Source organism: Helianthus annuus, chromosome 1 (genome assembly GCF_002127325.2).
Source record: "Helianthus annuus cultivar XRQ/B chromosome 1, HanXRQr2.0-SUNRISE, whole genome shotgun sequence".
NCBI lineage: Eukaryota > Viridiplantae > Streptophyta > Magnoliopsida > Asterales > Asteraceae > Helianthus > Helianthus annuus.
In genome coordinates this window covers 140,417,276-140,439,490 of record NC_035433.2, presented here as the reverse complement: position 1 = coordinate 140,439,490, position 22,215 = coordinate 140,417,276, and the positions used below count along the sequence as shown (strand labels likewise).

Genomic DNA, 22,215 nt, shown 5'->3' with positions numbered 1-22,215 from the left:
TTCGAATCCGATTCAAATACATCTTAAAAAATCCAATTTTGTAGAATATGGCTGTAGGGATGAGCACGATACCCGTTTGGTACTGATACCGGGTTCGGTACCAGTACCGGTACTTACCGGTGTTTTACCCGTAAATATCGATACCAAAAAACGAATAAAGTGGGTACCAATACCAGTACAATATACCCGGTACGGTACCGGTTCGATACCGATACCCGGTACCAAATACTCATCCCTGTATGGCTATAGCTTAGTAGGGAGTGGGGGTGGGGTTAGTCACATGCCATGAACACCTTGTATATTTACAAGCATTTGCACCCAAAGCAAAGCCATATAAAGGACAACTAAATATACACACACACACACAAATAAATCTCTCTCATTTTCTGATTTGACACAAATCCATTGGAGTACTATTAATATCTACTTGTGCCTCACCTATTCTTTTCCATCAAACACAATATTCTTTTTGGGTCTTGTGTGTGTCTAGCATAGTGTCTTTACTGTGTGTTCTTCACTACAACTCTACAACAAGCAAAACATCACATCTTTTTGGTTTTTCCTCCAAATTTGTTATTACAAACAAGGGGAAAAGTGGATACAAACATATTTTAGAGCAAAAAAAATGGAGATTAATAGTGAAATGATGGTGTCAAAGTTCAAGAGAATTTGTGTTTTTTGTGGGAGTAGCCAAGGCAAGAAAAGCAGCTATCAAGATGCTGCAATTGAGCTTGGAAAAGAATTGGTATTCATTTATTTTTATTAATTTATTTTTATTAATTTTTTTTTCAAGATTTGTAATCTTGAAATCATGCTTATATTTCAAGATTTTGTCTCATCAGTCATTAATGAGCAAAACAGTTGAAGATTTTTTGTGGGTTTGGTTTTCTTTGTTATAAAGTTTCAATCTTGAAGGGTTCTAATGCTCCAAAAAGATGAAAGTGTGTTTGTTTTACTGGGTTATGACCGAGTTGACTCAGTGATCATGGTATTAATTTGCAGGTTTCAAGAAACATTGATTTGGTGTATGGAGGAGGTAGCATTGGGTTAATGGGATTGGTTTCACAAGCTGTTCATGATGGTGGTCGCCATGTTATTGGGTAAGATTAAGACAAAGTGTGTTCAGTGTCGGACCCAGAAATTTTTTGTTGGGGGTGCGGATGAGATGTTCAACCATATTTTCAAGGGATACGGTCGGGTTTTTTGCCTAAAATATACACTAAATTTTTTTTTAAGGTTAAACGTAGTGGGGCGCGACCATGGCCATAGCGCCGGTATGGCGCCGCCCACACCGCCCCCCCCCCCCGGCGCCATGATAAAAAAAAAAAGAACCGGCGTGAAAAAATTCGCGGCGCGAGAAGGTGGGCATTTTCCACTTTGGTCCCTGCATTTTACAATTTGGTCCCTGCATTAAAACACTTTGGTCCCTGCATTTTACACTTTGGTCCCTGCATTTTACACTTTGGTTATGAGGAGATAGGGCTTTATGACGACGGCCTCAAGCCCCATAAAGCCCCGGGGTGACGTGGCATGCCACATGGCGCATAACGCCCCTTTGGGGGCTTTATGACTACACATGCCCTAAGGGGTGCGGCTGCCCACCCTGGCAAAGGCTAGGTCCGCCCATGAGTGTGTTTTGTTTTTTGTGTGTGTATAATCATAACCTTGAAAACTTCAAATACTAAACATTATATTAATCAAATGTTTAAGAGATTATATATTTATATTAATTTTTGTAATGTTATTGGCTCTATTTTGCAGGGTCATTCCCAAGACACTCATGCCTAAAGAGGTATGTATGCCTTCCTATTTTTACACAAAAAGTCTTCAAACTTTTCATTACATAAATATTATTATTAATAATAATAAAAAATAGAAATCTTGTAGTGTTTGGTAAGTTTTTTGTAATATTCATGGCTTTTTTTTTTTTTTTTTAATTTAAAGAAAAATATGTTTATTTTTAATTTTGAATTTTACAATACTATTCATTTCTCAATACGATTACAAACTAATGGTAGGTAGACGAGCAACAAGCTGCGCCGCTACCCCTTTCTGAATAGCAAACCCTACCCTGCTAAACACAAAATTCTGCCCCTTAACATGTGCGGTGTTACTGCTTACCACCTGTTGAACCCGCTTAAGGAACCGCACCGCGTCAGGGGCGAGAGCGCCAAATGTATCGAAAGCGAACGGGACGAACACATGCTGATTCTCGATGCAAGCTTTTTCGTGTTTAGCTACTTTGCCCGCCTCTGCCTTGGTAATCGCATGTCCCGCCACAAACCCGTGGTCCCTTAACCCAACGAGGGGGGACACACCTGTCAAATCGACACACGCGTGTTTCCCTCCTTCCCATCCAAAAACAAGAATGTCCGCGGGCCGTAGCGTAGATCTCCCTTCTAATGGATCAGTCAAGAAGTTCACCGGAGCTTCCTTTTTTGCCGAGATACCTGCTCGCTTAAGGACATCATACAGCACATCTCGAACTAAATCATGTCGATACTTAAAGCCCGGTAATTCTTTGCAATGTACTGCATGCTCCCCAAAAGAATCCAAGCAACACTTCCGACATACAGGACACGGGTCATCAGCCGGGAACAGGGGTATCATTAAACGGTACTTGAGGATAGCCCGGTATTCCACAGCCGACATACATTGCCCTAAACCTTCGATAGGAACAACAGACAGGAAATCTTGAGCATGGGGGGCTCGCAAACACTCAAACACGGCTCGCTGACGAGGGGAAAAGGCAAACTTCTCTTCAACTGTCTTGACGATTTCACCATATAAGGCATTCGCCAGAATTTTCTGGGCTTTAATGGGGGCGGTGTCTTTAATGTAGAAACCGCCAAGATCAAGATCAGGAAGAGAACTATGCAGATTTTCCAACGCACCTTTGTAATCAGAGTCCAACAGCTCTCCCCCACATTCGCGAAGGATGTGGTCTTGAAGAACCCAAGATTGGGCCCTTGAAGCCACAAAAGCGTAGGAAGAGGCATCCTCAGCTGAGCAAATCCCAAGCCCCCCAAAACGCGTCGGGAGGGAAGCTAACCTCCATTGTAGGTCCCCGAAAAAGGCACCCCCACAAACAACAATGTCCTCGATCGCATTCCGAAGCCCCATGTCAAAAACAGAGACGGCTTCCCCGACATAAGAAGGCTGACACGTTCTAAGCCCAAACAGCAGTTTAGCAACCCCCATACACGAACGAAGCAGGAGGAGTTCGCTCTGAGGGTCCTTAAGGCGTTTGAGGCATCCCATCAGCTCAACCGCACATTTGGCTCTTTTGAGGGCCAACCCACTAATAAACTGCCCATCTCTACTGACAGCACCACCCAAAAGTTTCACACCATGCACCGGCCTACCAATCTCCCGCGGAAATAAACCCTCTTGAGTCTTCACCCCGTCGCATGTAGGCCAAAAAACTTCAGTTTTTTTAATGTTGAGAAGGAGGCCCAAGGAGGGGCCCTCCACTCTAATGATGTCTAAAGCCTTGGCAACCTGAGTAGCATCTCCAATAATGGTCCCATCATCCAGGTACCAGGCGTGAAAAAGAAGCTTACAACGATCTCTGATTCAAACCACTCTTTTCGTAACCGGACCAACGGGTCAGACCGGAAACCGACTAAATAACCGGTCTGATTGAGCCCATCTGAACCGGATGGTTTGAAACACTTCTTTTATAGTAATGTTTAATTTCTAAGACCACCCGTAGTGGGGCATTATTTTTGAAAAAAATCCAAAAAAAACGCCCCCTCCCATTACATAGGGCGTTTTGGGGGTTATTTTTGAAAAAAAATTGATTTGACGTGTTTTTTAAAACGCCTAAAAGGGATTGTGATGGGTTGACTGGGTTTTGACTGGCCAATGAGAAATTAGTTTCCTTTTTTTTTTCCTTTAATGATTGGAAGGGGCATTATTTGGGCATTATTCTCACTACGCCACTTTTGCAATAACGCCCCATGCTGACTGGACTGCCACGTGTCGGATAATGCCCATGGTGGGGGCATTATTTTTCTTAAGGCTATGAGGTGTGGATGGAGCCCCAAGGGGCTTTATCATGCCATGTAGGATCCATGTCACCGCCATGGTGTAATGTGATTGATAATGTTTTGTGAGTGAAAAGAGAATTTGTTTCTTTTTGGTCCTTGCAACTTGTACCCTTATCCAAACAACTGCTATATTTTTTTTTTCCCTTTTTTGGAAAATCACCAAAATAACCATTGACCACATGGGAAACGTCAAAACAAACATGGAAAACGTATGGGCTCTAGACGTTTCACGAAAAACAAGAAGATGTAGAAGGTAACACGTGGTTGAAAAGGCAGACCCTTACTCGTTACCCCTGTTAGCGGGACCCGCAATTGGACCATTAGTATGTTGACACGTGGCATTTTTCAGTCGTAACGTCTACCTAGCCGTCTTGCGACAGGAAAACATCTAGGTAGACGTTACATCTAAAAACGTCTAGGGCGCAAATGTTTCCCTCTCAAGAGTTGACGGGTCCCAAACGTTTCCCTCTACAAGTAGCGTCTAAGTAGACGTTTTCAGAGGTAACGTTTACCTAGAGGGAAACGTCTGCACCCTATACGATTTCCATGTTTATTTTGGTGATTTTCCCTTTTTTTTGTTTCGAAATGTTTATATTGAAATGTTTCGGCTAAACGTCCGCACACAAGTCTTAATGCATTTTGTACAAATCATTATAGCAAGTTTTTGACTTGCATGTTTTTATATATTTATTTGAATATTAGGTTTTTGTTTTGTACAGTTAACTGGTGAAACAGTAGGAGAAGTGAAAGCAGTGGCTGATATGCACCAGAGGAAAGCAGAAATGGCTAAGCATTCTGATGCTTTTATTGCTTTACCAGGTTTTTTTTTTTTTTTTTTTTTTTTTTTTTATAAAACTGCAAAAGCCTTCATATTCTTTCACTAAAATTCTGTGTACAAATTCATCATTAGATGAAAGAGAAGTTGCTTTAGTGATCAACTGATCACTTTTCTGAGTCATCAATCTTTTTAATATATTATAAAAAAAACTTTACTTTTCATAAAGATTATCCATTTGGGATCAAAGTTTTCATGCTATGACAGTTAATTTTTAGGGTAAACTTAGGTATGAATTTTGACACGACACAAACTTAACACGAATTTGAGTTTAGCCTAAACAGGCTTGGGTCAGTTTATGATCGGAACCCGCAAACACGTTAGCTAATCAGGCCGTGTTTGGGTCATCCTGGCGGGTTCGCGACCCATTTAACCCGTTTATTATTATTGGTTTTAAATGTGTCAATGCCATGGTTAGGTATTTTATGCCAAAGAGAAATTGACCACAAGTTTCTGATTTTTTAGAATGCAAGAAAAAAAATAATAATAATAAAATCTGGTTTAAACGGGTCGTTCATGTCAACCCGCAAATATCCCTCTCGTGTTTGGGTTCATATTTCTGAACATCTTTTTAACAACCCACACCCCAAGATTCATGATTAAAGGATCATGTTTTTAAAACCCTGGTGTGTTGACCGTTGACCAATCTATCAACATCTTAAAACTCAAAATCAAGAAAAAAAAATCAATGGTTAAAACCTTATTTCTTTGAATCTGGTCCTATACGTACCCGATTGTAAAACAGTGTCCCATACTGGTCTAGTGATTAACACTCGTGTAGCAGGTATACCTGTTAGTTTGTTAAAAATTACCAGTTTGGACTTCCAAATACATTTCTTACTATTTTTAATTTTACATAATTATATTACCTTGTCAAGTGAGAAATATTAAACCAAAGATTAGTAAATTAGTAGATTACTCTATGACTCAAGTAGTCAAGGACAAATAAAAATAAAATGTTTACGGCTATATATATTTAGGGTAATCAGGTCAGGTATCAGCTAATACCATATCTGGAATCTACGATGACCCATGTTATGAAAGTTGTATCTTTTTCTATATATTTTTTGTGGTTATGGTGCAATAAATATTAAATAGGACCCACAAAATTAAAATAGAGGAAACAAGACCACAATAAATGGCTCTTTTTTATTTCTAACTTTGCATAGGACAAGACTTGTTTAATTTGAACTAGTGCTGACAAAAATTGATTTTGGAAGTTGCAGAAATTGTTGACTGTTATTATCAACTGATTTTGACTAATGTTTATTTGATTGCAGGTGGCTATGGCACACTAGAAGAGCTTCTTGAAGTTATAACATGGGCTCAACTCGGCATTCATGAAAAGCCCGTAAAATTTCCTAAAATACCTGTTTTCAAATTTACATAGCTATATAATGTCGATGATATTCCAGTGGTCTGTCAGTGATGGAAATTTCTCGTTCAAAAAAAATATAATGTCGAAAGCTAATTGAGATGTTGAAAAAACTTATAGGTCGGTTTGCTAAATGTGGACGGATACTACAACTCATTATTATCATTTATCGATAAGGCGGTTGAAGAAGGCTTTGTTAGCCCGAGTGCACGCCACATTATCGTTTCTGCTCCGACAGCTAAGGTTTTGGTTCGGAAATTGGAGGTGAGACTCATCGTTTGACTTTCTAGGTCAAACAAACGACTTTAAAAAGTCAAACTTTTTATAGATTTATTAAATTTTTTTAACATATCAGTTTCCTTATATATCTTTCGACTAGTCATAAATTTAACGAGTACCAATTATTTTTTTCAAAAGAGTAAAATGTCATTTTCGCCCCTGAGATTTGCCCAGTTTTGCGACTTTTCATCAAAAGGTTTGTTTTTTCGCATCTGGATCCAAAAGGTTTGAAATCTTGCCCTTTCATCCGGCTTGTTAACTCCCTCCATTTTTCTCCGTTAAGTTAGGGGTATTTCCATCTTTTTTGTTAACTTAAAGGACAATTTGGTCTTCCGAATACTTCTATATTATGCTAAATGCTTGTACGTAAAGTGAAAAAGACCGAATTGCCTTTTAAGTTAACAAAAAAGACGGAAATACCCCTAACCTAATGGAGAAAACGGATGGAGTTAACGAGCCGGATGAAAATGACAAGATTTCAAACCTTTTAGATCCAGATGCGGAAAAACAAACCTTTGGACGAAAGTCACAAAACTGGCCAAACCAACCTCAGGGACGAAAATGGCATTTTACGCTTTCTAAAAAGATGTTATGGCTTTCATGTCACTCTAAAGTTGAAATTTAGTCAGTTTGGCCGAATAAACCGAATTGCTTAACTGATGAATAACAGGAATATGTACCATGCCACGAAGGAGCTGCGTTAAAACTAAACTGGGAAATGGAGCGACAACTTGAATTCACCGACTACGATATCGCTAGATGATCAAAGAACCAAAATCGGAAATTTTTTTTCTTGAAAGAAAGAAAGAAAGAAAAAAGTAGCTAACTTTGAAAGGGCTTTTGTTCTAATTAGATTTTTGATGTGAAGGGTGTTAATCTTTTTTAAACATGTAAATCCCTTCACTTGCAACTCTGGTTAAATTCACAGGTTGTCAGGATACTTACTATATATAATTATATGTGTTTTCTTGTCATATGTTATATATGTCCCTGTAACGATGACTATGTACAAAAGAATGATAAATGTTTTATGTCCGTATGCATCGATTACTTGTAGTATATAATGGAAAAACCATGATGTACAATAGAGACATGATTGAAGCAAAAAAAAAAAAAAAATGTCACAAAGTTATAGTTAAGGTTTGAGTAGGTGGTGTGACCAAAGGGTCCAACCCACATTCTCTTTGGACCAAAAACAAAGAGAAGTTTTAATCATCATGTGATAGAAAGAAAGATGTGTGTAACTTCAAATCTAGCAAGCACCATTAATATTTTGTCTTTAAGCATCTAGCGGAAACAAGCGAATCCATTGATTAATAGGATACCCACATGTTCAGTAAGTGTCTGTGTAACAAGTTCTTAGACCGGTGGGTATGGTTTGGATAGTCTCTTGGAGACTACCCGCCACGTAGGCCAGGGGCGGATGTATAGTGTATCAAGGGGTAGCCTCCGCTACCGCTTGGTCGGAAATTTTTTGACATTTTTAGTGTAAATTTTGGAAAAATTTGACGTTTTTTCGATTTCGTTACCGCTTATTTATAAAACGTTCCCGCTTGATCGGAATCCTAGATCCGCCACTGACGTAGGCGCCACGTCATCACGGGAGGAGGAGCATCCTCTTGGGGGACTAGCCAAGACTACCCCACCATTAATAATATATATATATATATATATATATATATATATATATATATATATATATATATATATATAGTGGAGGGTTCAAATGAGAAGAAATTCTTTGTAAGAAGAAAAAAGAAGAAATTTCAACCAATAGACCTGCTTCATTAGACTTTATTTAATATTTGTACTTAATGTAACTATAAGGGTATATTAGTAAACTTACATACATCATTAATTGGTAGTTTCATCTTTAATAATTAACTATATTAAATTTGTAATTTATTTTTAAGATATATATTTTTCACAAAAAATAAAAATAAAATTTCATTTATAGTGTAGGATAAATACGAGGCGTGTAGGATAAATTTCAATATGTGTAGGATAAATTTCGAAATGTGTAGGATAACTTTTGATGTGTGTAGGCAAAAATATTTAGTGTGGATGATTATAGTCTTAATGACTAATTAATTAGTCAAACATAATAATAAATGAGATGAGAAAAAAACTATTTAATGTTTTACAATTATACCCTTTTATTCTTTTTCTTCTCAATAAAATTTTCTTCTCAAATGAACCTTCCCCTATATATATATATATATATATATATATATATATATATATATATATATATATAAAAGAGGAGAGAGAGTCAGATGGGGGGCCCACCACTTTAGCCTCGTCTCCATCGTCACAATTGTGACGGAAGTGCCGTGCCGAGCCCCTAGGGGGCGGTGTGCGACTGGCCTAAAGGGGGGGGGGGAGGGCCTTGTGCCGAAGCCCATACCCAATGGTCTTATGGTCCATCAAGAAAAGTCTTGGTTGGTACCATTTACTTTCAAAGTTTTTCTAAAAGAAACAAAATTATATATTTAGTGTTCTCCTATAATCTCAAACTAGTTTTCTATATCGTGCGTTGCAGCGAAACCAAGCAAGTGATAATATAAAACAAACGTTATTTGAAAATAAAGCATGTTGTTTAGAAAGTCAAACCATTAGAACGATTTAGTTTATCATCGTACCGTTTTATGATACCAAATAAATACTTTATTTTGAGTACAACTTCGTTTTTAACAAAACTTATAAGACTATGGGGTGTGGTTCCCCTTCCCCCATGGCCATATCATCTCCACCTCACCTCCACATCATCACCTTCTTCTTCCTCCTCCTCTTCCCCCAACCCTAGGAAATGGTCCCCATCCATCCACACCCAATCAAAGCTAGAGAGAGAGAGAGATTCAAGAGAGAGAGAGCTCGGGACGTTCGGGAGTGAGTTCCCGTTTGCCCCGATCCCCGCTCGGGGGGGGAGGGGGTTCCCGTCGGGGGATTTGCTCCACATCAGCCTCCCGATCCATTCTCTCAAGCACAACTACGTACTTAAGTTTTTAGAAAAAAAGTTATAAACGTAAATTATTAAAAAAGTATCAAACTAATGGATAAATTAAAATATGTTAAAAAAAAGAAAAAAAAAAACAATTATTAAAAAGGTAAAGGAAATATATGTTTAAAAAAAGAAAAATATGTTATTAAAAGTAAATATTATAATAAACTATTATAATATATTAAATAATAAAATAATAAAAAATTATATATTATTATAAAAATAAAATTACTATTCATCAGCTCTTGTTAACAATACATATATAATATATATATAATGGGTAACTCATCAGATGATAAGTTATTATTGTAGATATTATTATGGTATTGTTGTTGTTGTTAGTTGGTATCGTTATCGTTGTTGTTGTCATTGTCGTTATCGTTGTCGATAGATAAATAAATAAATAAAATCACTAAAGATTTTTTTTCTATCTAAAACGTTTTATAGTTATCTCTCCACTCCTCTTAAGGGTATGGTGGTGGTCTGTTGCCACATACATTTTCCTATCATCCGCTGCTTAGGCCAGAACCATATTCTGACCTTACCATTGCGAACTTCCATGTAATTAATTGTATTTTTTTTTTCAAAGGTCCAATAAATCACAACAATACCATAAAAAAGCCTAAAAAGCAGTTAAAACGGACCATAAAGAGCCTTAATAATCTAATGGTTATTTTGTAATCTTTAGTTTTACAAAATTACGTCTTTTATTCACTAAGTATTATTATTAAGACTATGTGTAGTGGAGCATTATGATAATGGCCCTCCTTTGACCTTGGGGGTTATGTGGCATGTGGCATTAAGCCCCTCATCGGGCGGTTTCACAATCACACCAACACCCATTTTCTAAGGATCACGTCCCAAGGGGCGGTGTACGGGGCGTTATGGAACGTTATCTTTGCCATGTGTGCACAACTTCACGCCCATTCACATTACCACTACACATGGTCTAACAATAGCTTATTTGGTAGAGACTCTTGTCTCTTAAGTGGAGGTATTGGGTTCAATATTAGCAAGGTGTAAAATAAGATTTATTTGGTGTAATTTAGGAGTGTACGATTTGCCATTAAAAAAAAAATAATAACGATAACAATAACAATAACAATAACGCATCTATACATAATAATGCTAAATTTAAATACAAATAAGAGCTAATCTTTTTAGATAAAGAATTAATGATAGTAAAAAAACATAAATAATAGAGTAAAATACTAAAATCGTTCATAAGGTTTTGTCATATTTGTTTGTTTCATACAGTTAATCTAACTGTATGTAATTACCTTGTATCGATGGTTTAAACGAAAACATGTTTTGTATGGGCCTCAAACGGTTAAAATTAACTATGATGTAAAAGAATTAGGCATTAGATATATGTAACTTTTATTTAGTTAGGCACTAAACAACTTATTAAAAGGTTTATCAACTTTCATTTAAGAATCTATCAATCCATGAGTAAAACAAACATACTTTTCATTTTTAGTTGAATATAATAAAAAAAACAAGAGTAAATTACAAAGTTCGTCCTTTATGTATGTCATTTATTACAAAGTATGTCCTTTATCTTTAATAAGCTCAGAAAACATACTTAATGTTTGCAAATCCTTACATGTTACGTCCTTTAGTCCTAGTCCAGTTACTTTTCATGGTTAAATTTGACTAAGTCAGCCCCACATAAGGGTATTTTGGTCATTTTATCATAAATATTAAAATAAATAATCATCAAAAACAATAAATATATACAGACTAAATGTTTCTCCTTCTCTCTCTAACTATCCTAACCCCACCACCACAACCCAGCTGCCACCGCCACCGCCACCACCACCACAGATCTGCCACCACCACCACTTCACCTGCAACTTTAATCTGCTCCAAACCAGTTTTCCGGCAAGTTTCAAACCAGTTTTCCGGCAATCAAATCATCAAGCTTATGGAGGAGCTTACTCATCTCACTCAAAAGCTCTGTTCCAAACCAGATCTCCCCCCCCCCATCCCCTCTCTCTCTCACACACACGCCCACCACTATCACCAACACCATCACCACCGTCAACCGCCATAGCTCCATCATCACCACGGCTGCACAAACCCCAACACCGCACCTCCACCACCGCCCAACCCCAACCTGCATATTCAGATCTGAATATGTACAGATCTGAACACCACCACAAAATTCAAACCCTAATCTACATTTAAGCTACTAACCCCAAACAAACCCCAAATCCGGATTCAAACTACAAATCTCCCCACAACCACCACCTATTCGATCCGATTAGAGAGAGAGAAAAGAGGGCAGTAGAACGAAGACCGCATACGGTGGCGATTAACTGCGATGATGACATCCTTAACTGCGATGATGACATCCTTAATGTGCGGCGGCGTACGGCGGAGAGGCGGCGGCGAGGAACAAAGTGGCCGTTTGAGTGTCTCCGATAACTAGCCGACTCAAAGTAACCGTTTCGTTGAAGTATAATCGTTTTGGAGTCCAACAATGGGGGTGTGGAGGTGGTGGTGGTCCGGTAGGTGTGTGTAGGTAGTGGCAGTGGTCCGGTGAGGTGTATGGCGGTGGTGGTCGGTCTGGTGAGGTGTATGGCGGTGGTTGTCGGTCCGGTGGTGGTGGTCCGGCGATTAGAGAGAGAGAGCTGATGTGTGTTTAGAGAGAGAGAGAAAGAGAGGTGTTTATGTGTGAGAGAGAGAGCTGATGTGCATTGTGAGAGAGAGAGAGAGCTGTATGTATATATATATATATATATAATTTTTTTATTATTTATTTTAATATTTATGATAAAATGACCAAAATACCCTTATGTGGGGTTGACTTAGTCAAATTTAACCATGAAAAGTAACTGGATTAGGACTAAAGGACGTAACATGTAAGGATTTGCAAACATTAAGTATGTTTTCTGAGCTTATTAAAGATAAAGGACATACTTTGTAATAAATGACATACATAAAGGGCGAACTTTGTAATTTACTCAAAAAACAAAGTTAAAGATTATTTGAGATGAATGGGCCTATGGGCTAAGGGGTTATGTCATGCGAAAGTGGGCCAAACCTCAAAACCGGACCGGACCGGTTAACTTGAGAACTTAAGTGGGCCTTAACATCCTTTTGTTGTCGACCGTTCTTTTTTGCTTTTTGCAACTAAGAAAAACGATACACACAAATTCAAATTGATGAACATAACTTATCTACTAACTTGAATAAAAGTAACCAATTTAAATGTAGAAGTGATACTTAAGTGTAAAATAGATTGTAATATTTATGTGAAAACCCATTAAAAATGATTACGTTATTATGTACTAATCATAACTATAACAAAAAACAAAACATGTAATACATAATATTTCATGGAATGCCTAATAGTTTTTGGTCTAACAACGTATTAAGTAAAAATGTAATACAAAACATTAACTAATCAACCTATAATAACCACGTAATGTCGTATATAGATTTAATCACGTAATAAAGCATAAACGATTAAGTTTTTATTATTAAATGTGTAATCACGTAATAAGCAAAATTGTAATAACATCAATTATAACAAATCATATTAAACATGTAATCACGTATCCTGTGAAAAACAAGTAAGACAACTACAACAATAGCCTACTCAAATTAAAGAGAATAAATGTTCGTTAATACGGTGATTTTTTTTTTAAATTATGGTATGAAAAAAAGTTATAGCCGTTTGAATATCATGTGGGATTGTGGGAAGTGAGTTTATGAGTCAACATTATTAGATTTTCCTAAAATACCCTTGTCTTTAAATCTCCCCTACACTTCGTACGATTTAACGCTCTTGTACAATAACCATTCCGTATCTAACGTGAAAAGAACTTAAAGTAAGTAAAACTTTAAGGCATTTCATTTTTAAAGTGGTCAGTGGACATGAAGTGTAACTTATCTATCAGGTTTCAGATTTATGTGTCAGATTAACTTTTAATCAATGTTCTCATAACCATACCTGTTTTCAAGCTAACGTTCCTACTTTCTTTTAGAGCATGTGCAATGAAGGGTCACAGACCCCTCCTATCCTCTGCGTCGGACGCAAGAACTATCTCTCTCCTCCGCCAAACGCCCCGTCAAAAACCTCCCCCTATCTTTCCCCAACCAACTATAAACTCATCTCCATGTCAAGGACGCTCAGGAACCAGAGTTATAATGTGGATGTAGTATGAATGAATTTTAATTCAGTTTGTATCAAATGAACTGATCATTTTGGTTCCTATAAAGTGAATACTTTCATAATAAAACCATTAAGTTATTAATCTATATTTAACTTTTTTTTTCTTGCTTATTAGTGATCAACAAAGTCCCAACTTTTGCCTTTATTTTACCCTACATTGTTAAATCAGTTGTATACATTTTATGAAATCTTTAGGTAAGACTATGTGTTACGAAGAGGTGAAAGGTGAAAAAAAAAAAAAAAAAAAAACCGTATTGTCCTGTAAGATGAGTTGTGTTGTCTTTTACTAAAGTGTTATGGTAATGTGAAATGTGATGGATGAGTGAACTTTTTTACAACTTTTTGTACATTTTATTAATGGTTTTTTAACAACTAATATTACTTTTTATTAAGGTGTTAAGGCAATGCTCCGTTCACGTCCCGGGACAGTGTTCCGCATCCCCGGTCCACCGTGGCACCTCTTCCACGCCCAATGATGTGCTAAAAGTGGTCTAATTAAACTAACTAATTTTAACCCTAAATTAGACACTCTAAGTTTTAAATTTATAAAAACAAACTCTCTAAAACCTAGACCACACCACCGGCAAGTGTACCGGTCAATGCAGTATAGCTACAGTAAGTCCGAGTATCGAACCCACGAGACTCTCTAATTACGCTAATTAGACTCTATCTAGACCTAGACTGACACATACTCTAACTGTTTAATTGGTTGGGGGGGGGGGGTTACGGAAAAACTAAGGAAATCTATATTAAACTACTAAATTAACTAAAGCTAGACTAAAGACGAAGGAAGGCTAAGGGCTTTTCTTATATGGAGAGCGCGACCACCTAGACAAGAATCCTGGATCGTTTTTAAGAGATTACCGATTAAGTTAAATGCACGAGTTATGGAATCGGGATCATATGATACTAAACCTATTAAGAACCAACTAAGCCCCTCGACCCTTCTCAAGGAGAAACCTGTGGAACTACCTAGGCCGTTAATCCTACCGGTTATTAGACGCCTTCCCAGTTGTCTAATTATTGTGTAAGTACCCTAATGTTGACCTACTCTTTCCCAATCATAGATCTAGGGTAGTTTGAAGTAATCAATTTGACTTGATAGACTAATAAAACCGACAGGTAAACCAAGACATGACCTTTTCCAAGGACTATCTAAAGCAATTCGTCGGGTAAGACCTACCAATAGCCCCTCACTTCCCAGGTATTAGGACTAGTAGAACACTAAGACTTAGCAAATTATTACCAATTACTTCTAGGGGTTATTGGCCAATTTCACCCTAAAGAGTTAAAGTTTTCTAACGTGATATAGACACTCACCGAAATCCTAAACCCTAATATGACTCTATGTTGTGATATAGACCACTAAGAATCATATGAAGCAAATAATAACAATAAACCAACTCAAAGCATGCATACACATCAAACCATTAAATCAAACTGCTTACTAAACACAATCAACCCATAACAATCATGCAATTAACAAAAACAGTAAAAACTCTATACTAATCCATTTATCAAGTCTAGACGGTTAAAAGTTTAGCCAATCAAAGTCATGAACGAAGATAATAAACAAGGTTCAATAAGAGAATTCATTGAAGTAAAATAAAGAAACTAAGAAAACAAGAGAACTAAATAGATAAAACCCGTTTAATCTTGATCCCTAGCCTCTTGCTTCAACCCCAATAATTCTTGAACTCGAACCCTTGCAAAATAAAGCTCTAAATTCGTTCGTGCGTCTGACTTCTGATGTCGACTCCTTCCCTCGTCTGCCGTTTTTCCTCAACCTTTGTTGCCTATGTCTATATAATGCATAAAAGGCCCGGTATCATCTAAGACCATGTGTAGTGGGGCATTATGGGGCATTATGGGGGCATTATAACAAAAAAAAAAACGCCCACTCTTCCATTACATAGGGCATTATGGGGCATTATGGGGGAAAAAAATTTGCTTGGGCATTATAATTATAGGAATGGGATCAAATACAAACACTTAAGTTTGTAAGAACCATAAGAACCAATACATAATTGACAAGTGTCCATCAATAAAAAATTAGTTTAGGGGTAATTTAGACTTTTTGACCATATTTATTTATAACTAATTAAAAATAATTACAAAAAATATAATCAGCACAACACTATATAATTAGCACAACATCATTAATCGTTCTTCATTATCAGCACATCGTCCTCGAATCGTTCTCCATTATCAACATAAACGACATTAGCACAACATCTTCAATCGTTCTCCATTATCAGCACACCAGATGTGCTGATTATATCTACTTTTGGTGTTTGTTTGTATTATTTTGTAATTAACACATAATCAGCACCTTATTAGCACAAATATAAAACACATTTTGTTAACTTTTTTTAAAAAACACTTTTATAAATACAAAAAGGTATAGCAATATGGTACTCATATTAAAGATAAAAAAATACTTGATTTTATGGTATATATTTTTAAAAAAAATAATGAAGTATATAAAAGTTATTTTAGTTTAAAAAACCTTGGTGGAATTTGTATTTAATAGAAAATGGTCAAATGACTAGCAATTTTACAAAATTACCCCTAATTTGTTAGTAGTAATTTTTAATTATAAGAGTTTTATTTATAATCAATATCAACCCTTGATTTAAATTAACAATGGTTCAGATCTGTTCTTACGGTTCTTATAATTAGCACTGTTTGTACAGGATCTCAACCCTATAATTATAACGCCATTTTGCACTTGTTAGAGGTATGACTTGAGTTGACCCACCAATGAGAAATCACTTTGTTTTTTTTTTTTTTTTTTTTTTTTTTTAAGGATTGAAAGGGGCATTATCCCCACTACACCACTTTATGCTATAATGCCCCATGCTGACTGGGTTGCCACGTGTCGGATAATGCCCCATGGTGGGGGCATTATAACAAGTTACCACTACACATGGTCTAATTCACGTAAAAGTTGGGCTGGAAGCTTTTGGCCCAAAGTCAACTCTACTTCCTTGTTTTAGTCGATCTATATCTTCCCCCCAATCGTCTGATGTATGCGTTTTTTGTTCACTAGGGTTTTACTAAAAATACATGAATAAATGTGCAGGGCCCATCAACACCAAAACTCACGTGAACTTGCTGAACTTAACATTGTTTGGCAGCCCAAGTATGACGAAAATAATAATATGCATTTTTTTCTTTTCATTCTTATTCTTATGTCACCTCCGAATATAATAATGTGGCAGCTCTTTAACATACAAAAATAGAGACAGTGGTCTCGACCCACTCACAGAAAATAGCTGCAAATTTTCTTCTGTCACTGGCGCCTCACTCTGCCCAACTGGCTGGTCATTTAATTATCACTCTTTTTCGCTCCATTTGCACCAGGACCTGGCAAAACATAAACGAATATAATATAATACTAAAACTAAATAAAAACAAATAAAACTTATACAAAAAATTATATAATTTACATGGGACAAATATGTGTGTTTTACCACACATCACCCAACCTTCACCCCTCACACATAGTTTATGAATAAAAGATTGTAAAAAACAAAATATCTTTTTGGAGTTTGGTTGGTTTAGTTTGGATATGAAATACTTACTTGGATTATCTAAACTTGTTTAAACCTCCATAAAGTGTTAAATGTATTTTGTGTTACCTCACTTCACATTTATGATGTAACAATATATCCACAAGTGCTATATAATAAAATAAACCAATAAAGGGACACTTGTCATTATTCTAGACCATTCTTAATTGTAGATAATTATTATTTAATATAAATTATAAAACATTAATTATATTAATATAAATCTTATCAACTCTGAATTATTGGCATAAACTTAACTTCAAATAGTAAAGTCTTAACTAAACTAAACTAAAATTTCAAATCTTAAAGTTTTATCTAAACTAAAAAGCATTGTTTCACTTAACAGTAGATAAACATGCATATTATTTGTTGTTAATGTTATTATTGTTAACTATGAGAAATTATATTAAACAACTTATTAACCAAACCAAAATTTTAAAAATATATTTATTCAACACGTGTAATGAATGATGTTTATAAAAGTATATTGTTTTTTTTATTTAGTATATAAAATTATATTTATTAAACCCGTGTAATACATGGGATTCTAACCTAGTATAATCTATATAATATAACAATTATCATTTGTTAACCGTATTGGGCCATAATTATTTGTTGGCTTATGTTATTTAACATTTGTTACCTGGTTTCACAAGTTAATGTTAATGTTGATCCATGTCGTGTTTACGGGCCCCACACTTTTATTTTTTTTCCGGTGACATTTTTTGTATGCAAATTTTGGGTTTTTTTTAATGTGAACTGTTTTTCATTTTTTAATGTAAAAAAATACCAGAAAATAAGTGTATCGATTACATAAGTTTTTGTAATGTGAATTGTTATTATTATTTTTAATGTGTAATTTGATTGTTATTATTATTTTTAATGTAATAAATACAAGAAAATAAGTGTATCAATTACATAATTATATATAATAACAAAAAGTAACTTCGGTCACTAATGAACCGACATGCCTGCAGAGAACACACCGTTCAATTAATCATCCGTTGCATCAATGAAACAATATTTAGAACTAACATCGACCGCTACCTGTTTATGAACCGACATACCTACAACACGACCACAAAATATAAAGCGTTGGGTTGGTAATCATTCATCTTAGTTGTACACGCAACGCCGGTTCGAGTGTCATTCATACCATTTCTTTTCTTATTTTAATCTCTTCTTTTTGTTTATTGTCACCATATCTTTACTGTAACCGCCAAGAACAATTTCTGATACATCCACCAGGAACCGCCAACAACAATATCACGGATTCTCTCTCGCCTTCATATTCCATGTTACCGATCTTCATATCAATTCCGTTTACCCCTGATTCGGAATAATATATTTCATTTTTGCATTTGTATTTTCAATTCGGGTAAGTTTTCACTAACAGGTTTTACCGTTTAATGTTTTTGCTTTTGATTAATTCGGTTCCTTTATATTATTCGGTTCTTTGTTTGTGAAGTATGAACAACATAAACATTTACATGTTGATAAGTCGTATGTGGATTTTGCCCACCGCCTGCTACGGTGGCGGGAAGAGGAATGCACGCTCTCTCTTTTGTTGTGCCTTTCTTTGTGCTTAGTACGGTAGGGATGACGATTTTGAGTTACTTGATCAGAGGCGACGACTATCAGAGAGAGGTTTCCTTATGGTACTGCATTTGGGTTTATGTTTTTGTTTAATCAGGCCTGAAAACTTAAACGACAAACCAGAGAGAGAAAGAATTGTTTCAGGTACGACGATGTTCGCCGCTGCAGAGGGTCACGAGTCGCGTGTAAATCGACGTGTCGGCTTTGTACAAGATTTGTCGGTAAATAATGCATTTTGATAGGGCTACGTATGGGGGTTGGTGGGTGGCGAATGTGGGGGGTGGCGATTAATTTGGTGAGGGGTCAGTGTATCAGAGATGGTAAAGGGCGGCGACTACCTTGCTAGAGGAAGATAAGGGTTTTGTGATTTGGGGATTTATTTGTCAAACTCTGAACGGTTTCGACTGCGGTTTTTGGTTGCGACGGTGATTGTTGGGGTGTGATTTCCTCCGGTGGGGTTGTGATGGGATCGATTAAAGGGGTTGAGGAGAGTTGTCGGATTTTTTTAAAGGATTTTGATAAAAGCAAAACTATATGACAATACTTTGTTTAGAAGAATTTGGTGATTTCGCATAGGTATAACTCTTAATTAAAAAAATTCAGATGCATAAATCCTAAAAAGAAGCCATGATAAAATATTTTTATAAATTTAAATATTATTTTTAAAGAAATATGGTGCTAGAGTTTCAGATTTACTTGACAACGATTTTTTTTTTTTTTTATAAATCTTTGGTGATTTCACCGATAACACATATAGTATAAGAATTTGACAAAGGTTTACTTTGCTAACGGCATATTTCACACCAAATAAATCAATGGGAATACTGAATCTATTTTTAACTGCAATAGAATGGAATGCAAACCGTACATTTTGGGTTTTTTTATTTGTAGTATGATAGAGCGTTAGTATCATAGCAAACCCAATCAGTGTCAACCGTATTCCCTTTGTGCAATGAACCAGTTGCAACAGGTGGTAATATTTTTCAACTTTCATCCATTTCTCAAAAATACTATTCTTCTATTTTTTGTTTTACTTTAAACCTTTTCAACCCCTATGGTAATATTTTTTCAACCCCTATGGTAGAAAATATAGGATGATACAGAAAGCACAAACACCCTTTTGGCGATTCGTAACCCCCGACTCTTAGTCTCTAACGATTCGTTACCCCGTTTACATTTAGGAAAGCAAAAAATAATTGTGCGGCGGGTGGGTGAAGTTTGCGACATTTTTGGATGAGAATGATTGTATATTGCGGCGGGGTGAAGTCTGTGATGGTTTAGAAACAAATAAGAGCACCAATTTATTTGTGACATTCATTAGCAAGGAGAACTATGTGCCTCTTTAAAAAGACCAACAAAAAATGCAAATCAATCCTAATTAACTAACAAACGCTTGGCTAAGATATAGCATAGACACATCTTAGTTGTTAGGTTTTTTTATCATTTGATGGTGTGTAATAACGTCCCGCTGCAGCGCGCGGGTATGCGTCAACTCGTTATTAATTAATAAGAATCTTTGATTAATAACCAAACAACTACAACATTTTTTAAGTATTGGCAAACTAAAATGGATTTTCCAAATTAAAACCAGTGTAATAGTATTTGGAAAAAAATCGAATTCATTAGCAAAAGTGCAAAACAAGAAATAATTTAAATCATAGTTTAACATCTTATCAGAATAAAAACTCAAACGTTATTATATTATATAATTTTTAAAAAGTATAGGGGAATTGGCCTGTAATAATCCCAACTAGAGGTCATTGGCCATTGACAGTCCCACCTTTGAATATTCTCCTCACAAGTCTCACCGTTCACCTATTTTTACTACACCGGTCCCCTGTTAAAAAACACTTAACGGAGTTAAGCTTTTTTCCAAATTACAAATAGATTTTTATGGCTTTTGATCAGAACTACGATACAAGTCCATTGATGTAAAACTTACCTCGAACTGGTGCTCCAAATGACTTAATTTTTGTTAATTGAAAATTTAAACACCGGAATTGAAGCGCCGTTTTCATCATTTGGAGCACCGTTTTGAGGTAAGTTTTAGATCAACGGAATCGTGTCGTCGTTCTGATTAAAAGCCGTAAAAACTGTTTGTAATTTGGGAAAAAAAACATAACTCCATTAAGTTTTTTTTAACGGGGGACCGGTGTAGGAAAAATAGGTGAAAGATGAGACTGATGGGGGAATATTTAAAGGTGAGACTATCAATGGAAAAAGAACTCTAACTAGGACTATTACAGGTCAATTCCCCAAAAGTATAAGTGCTATCAAATAACTTCTATATTTTGTGAAGAATTTATTCTAATAACATTCAATCAAGATGATCCTAACAATTTTAAATTTCATACCTTCATGTTGGTTTTTCAATCGATGTAAAATATATGTCCATATCCTTTTAATAATATTTTTTTTTCGGTTGCTATGCTGAGTGTCGATTTTGTACCAAACTAAAGTTATACCGATCGAAGCCCCGTTATGCGGGTATCTTTTCTAGTTATCATATATTAAAAAAAAATTATGATTTTGACTGGTTTATTCCCAAAGCATTTATTTATTCACATATTTAAGTATGACACTACTTGGTATGATTATGATTCATGTATAACTAAGCGGGTCAGATCAACAAACCGAAACACTCCAACATATTTTAAAGAGTAAACTACAAAAATCGTCCTTTATGTATGTTACTTATTGCAAACTGTGTCCTTTGTCTTTAATAATTACAGAAAACGTACTCGATGTTTTCAAACCCTTGCAAGTTATGTCCTTTAGCCCTAACTCAGTTAATTTTTGTGGTTAAATCTGACTAAATGGACCCTACATGAGGATATTTTTGTGGTTAAATCTGACTAAATGGACCCCACATGAGAGTAAAATGACCAAAATACCCTCATGTGGGGTCCATTTGGTTAGATTTAACCACAAAAAATTAACTGAGTTAGGGCTAAATGACATAACTTGCAAGGGTTTGCAAACATCAAGTACGTTTTCTGTAATTATTGAAGATAAAGGACACAGTTTGCAATAAATGACATACATGAAGGACAAATTTTGTAATTTTCTCTATTTTAAAATGCTAAAAGCAAGTTTAATGGTGCCTCCAAAACGAAAAGATCGGTTGACAGAAGTTAGCCACTAGTATTGTTCTTGTACCCGTTTACGAAGCCTCAAAGGACAAGAAGACACGTTAATATGTTATAGGGCCCGATTGGTATCTATGTAGCGGTTATTGAGTTGCTTGCTTAAGAAAGTACATCCAAAACGTATGTAGCGGTTATTGAGTTGCTTGCTTAAGAAAGTACATCCAAAACGT

At 35.8% G+C, this 22,215-nt stretch overlaps 1 protein-coding gene across 1 annotated transcript; it reads left to right on the top strand.

Annotated features, from left to right (window-relative positions):
- The first annotated feature begins 326 nt into the window (after window positions 1–326).
- On the top strand, window positions 327–7,522 carry LOC110881363 (cytokinin riboside 5'-monophosphate phosphoribohydrolase LOG3). Its single transcript, XM_022129646.2, has 7 exons — window positions 327–745; window positions 1,003–1,100; window positions 1,762–1,792; window positions 4,772–4,871; window positions 6,168–6,238; window positions 6,383–6,526; window positions 7,212–7,522. The coding sequence occupies exons 1-7, from the start codon at window positions 626–628 to the stop codon at window positions 7,302–7,304; spliced, it is 657 nt and encodes a 218-aa protein (XP_021985338.1). The 5' UTR covers window positions 327–625; the 3' UTR covers window positions 7,305–7,522.
- Window positions 7,523–22,215: the final 14,693 nt, after the last annotated feature.